The 3195-nt window shown below is 41.2% G+C and overlaps 1 protein-coding gene across 1 annotated transcript; it reads left to right on the forward strand.

The window, feature by feature from the left end:
* The first annotated feature begins 1181 nt into the window (after positions 1-1181).
* On the forward strand, positions 1182-2332 carry LOC138893962 (uncharacterized). Its single transcript, XM_070178633.1, has 3 exons — positions 1182-1425; positions 1539-1672; positions 1940-2332. Exons 1-3 carry the CDS (start codon positions 1182-1184, stop codon positions 2330-2332), a joined length of 771 nt encoding a protein of 256 aa, XP_070034734.1.
* Positions 2333-3195: the final 863 nt, after the last annotated feature.

Genomic DNA, 3195 nt, shown 5'->3' on the forward strand with positions numbered 1-3195 from the left:
CCTTGGGGCGCACCGGTTCTCATTGTAAGGAAGAAGGATGGGTCATTGAGAATGTGTATTGACTATCGGCAACTCAATAAGGTCACGATCAAGAATAAGTACCCACTGCCAAGGATAGATGACTTATTTGATTAATTGCGGGGTGCTAAGTATTTCTCCAAGATTGACCTAAGATCGGGGAATCACTAATTGAAGATCAGGGAGCAGGATATACCGAAAACAACTTTCAGGACCCAGTATGGGCACTTTGAATTTCTGGTGATGTCTTTTGGTCTAATGAATGTCCCGGAAACATTCATGGATCTTATGAATTGAGTATTCAAGCCTTTTCTCTACTCCTTTGTGATAGTGTTCATTGACGACATTCTTGTATATTTACGAAGACAGGAGGACCATGCTGATCATCTTAGGGATGTTCTGTAGACTCTTTATCAGCATAAGTTGTATGGGAAGTTTTCGAACTATGAATTTTGTCTTGAGTTTGTCGCTTTATTGGGTCATGTCATCTCTAGTAAAGAAATCAAGGTTGATCCTCCGAAGATCACAGCTGTGAAGAATTGTCCCGGACCTAAAAGTTTAACAGAAATTTGCAGTTTCATGTGCTTAGCTGGGTATTACAGGAGGTTTGTAGAGGGGTTCTGTCACTCTTGCCTCTCCGTTGACTAAATTGATGCAAAAGGTGATTAAATTCTAATGGTCAAATGCTTGCAAAAAGAGCATCCAAGAGTTGAAGTCAAGATTGACTATGGCTCCGGTATTAACCTTACGGGAGGGTGCGGATGGGTTTGTGGTATATTGTGATGCTTCAAGGATTGGACTTGGGTGTGTATTGATGCAACATGGCAAGGTGATCGCTTATTCTTCTAAAAAACTCAAGAATCATGAGAAGAACTATGCAACACATGACCTAGAGCTTGCGGCGGTGGTGTTTGCACTGAAGATTTGGCGTTATTATTTGTATGGGGTCCATGTGGATATATTCACAGACCATAAGAGCCTTCAATATATTTTCAAGTAGAAGGAATTGAATTTGAGGCAGAGGAGATGGCTTGAATTGCTCAAGGACTACGACATTGATATTCTATATGATCCGTGGAAGGCTAATGTTGTGGTAGATTCTCTTAGCCAGAAATCCATAGGTAGTTTGGCTCACTTGGAGGCACATCAAAGGGACGTTGGCTATGGAAGTTCACCAGTTGGCTAGTTTGGGAGTTCATCTTGCGGACTCTAGTGAAGGAGGGGTGATTGTGCAAAATAGGGTTGAATCATCACTTGTTGTGGAAGTCAAGGAGAAGGAATACGACGATCCGTTGTTGGTACAGTTGAAGGAGGGGATTCATAAACATAAGACCATGGCTTTTCCTCTTGAAACGGATGATAGTACACTAAGGTACCAAGGGCGATTATGTGTTTCAAATATAGATGGTATCCGGGAAAGAATCATGACCAAGGCTCATAATTCAAGGTATTCCGTGCACCCAGGCTCTACAAAGACGTACCATGATCTTAAGGAAGTCTTCTAGTGGAATGATATGAAGAGGAATATAGCGGACTTTGTGGCAAGATGTCCAAATTGTCAACAAATGAAGCTGAACACCAAAGCCCCGGTGAAGTGGCACAAGATTTAGAAATATCATTGTGGAAATGGGAGTTGATCTATGTGGACTTTGTGGTAGGTATACCTCGCACGCCTTGCAAGTTTGACTCAATTAGGGAGATTATGGACTGAGCTACGAAATCAGCGCACTTATTACCTGTTAAGGCTACCTACACAACATAACAATATGCCCAGTTGTTTATCAAGAAAATAGTCAGGTTGCATGGTACCCCAGTTTCTATCATCTCAAATCGAGGGGAACAATTCACAACTAATTTTTGGAAGACATTTTAGCAAGGTTTGGGTATGCAGGTGAATCTTAATACATCCTTCCATCCATAGACCGACAGGCAGTCAGAGCAGACTATTCAGACACTCGAGTATATATTGTGCGCTTGTGTTGTTGACTTGAAGGGTAGCTGGGATGATCATTTTCCACTCATAGAATTTGCCTACAACAACAGTTACCATTCTAGCAATCAGATGGCACTGTTCAAGGCTCTATATGGTAAGAGATGTAGAACTCCCATTGGATGGTTTGAGATTGGGGAAGAAGAGTTGAAAGGGCCATACCTCATGCATCAGGCTATGGAGAAGGTTAAGATCATTAAGGAACGGTTGAAAACTGCTCAGAGTTGTCAGAAATCCTATTCGGATATGCGCCGCAGGGATTTGGAGTTCAAAAAGGATGATTGGGTATTCTTGAAGGTTTCCCCCATGAACGGTATAATGTGATTTGGGAAGAAAGGGAAATTGAGTCCCAGATATATTGGGCCGTATAAAATCATTCATAGGATTGGTCAGGTGGCTTATAGGCTCCAGCTACAACTACAGATGTCATTAGTGCACCCGGTGTTTCATGTATTTATGGCGAAGAAGGTAGTTGGAGACCCGATGCTCATTTTTTCAGTAGAAGCTATTGAGGTTAATGAAGAATTGACTTATGAGGAGATTTTGGTCGCTATTATTGATATTCATGTTCGAAAGCTGAGAAATAAAGAGATTGCCTCCGTAAAAGTTTTATGGCGGAACCACCATATGAAAGAGGCCACGTGGGAGGCCGAGGAAGAGATGGAGAAGCAATACCCTCATTTGTTTGTATAACTAAGTAGTTGTGTTTGGAAAGAATGGTTAAGAGCTTACTTTCTATAAATTATGTTCAACTTGTACAATTTTGTTTAAAATGTCCCTTTTTGGTAATATAATGCTTACGAGGTCATGGTTGGTATTGTTTTAATACTATGTTAGGTCGTTGGATTATAAATATGTTATTAGTATTGATTTATGGGATTCTCTAATAGGTGGATAGGCCCAATTACAGGGGAAACTCTGCCGAAATATTTGAAACTTTTTGGAGTTAGCCAAAATTTGGGGGCTTGAGAGGTGTGAAAGAGGAGATGAGTTATGTTGGGCGTTTAAGGCGGACTGACTCTACTCCTCATTCGAGGATGAATGATCCTAAGTAGGGGAAGATGTAAGGCTCCATAAAATTTTACCTAGAACCCGGGGTTTAGTGGTGCCGAGGTAGGCTAACGTGTGACTTTTCGGGTTGTGCAATGCATTAGGGAGTTGGAAGAATAATATTTGTAGAATATGAC

This window comes from Nicotiana tomentosiformis, chromosome 6 (genome assembly GCF_000390325.3).
Source record: "Nicotiana tomentosiformis chromosome 6, ASM39032v3, whole genome shotgun sequence".
In the NCBI taxonomy this organism is placed as follows: domain Eukaryota; kingdom Viridiplantae; phylum Streptophyta; class Magnoliopsida; order Solanales; family Solanaceae; genus Nicotiana; species Nicotiana tomentosiformis.

Bases quoted from the DNA above. Each gene is read 5' to 3' on its own strand.
- LOC138893962 (XM_070178633.1), top strand. From the start codon at position 1,182: ATGGAAGTTCACCAGTTGGCTAGTTTGGGAGTTCATCTTGCGGACTCT. The intron at 1,426-1,538 runs GTATCCGGGAAA...AATGATATGAAG, and splicing joins ATGTGTTTCAAATATAGATG to AGGAATATAGCGGACTTTGT. The intron at 1,673-1,939 runs GTAGGTATACCT...TTCCATCCATAG, and splicing joins TGATCTATGTGGACTTTGTG to ACCGACAGGCAGTCAGAGCA.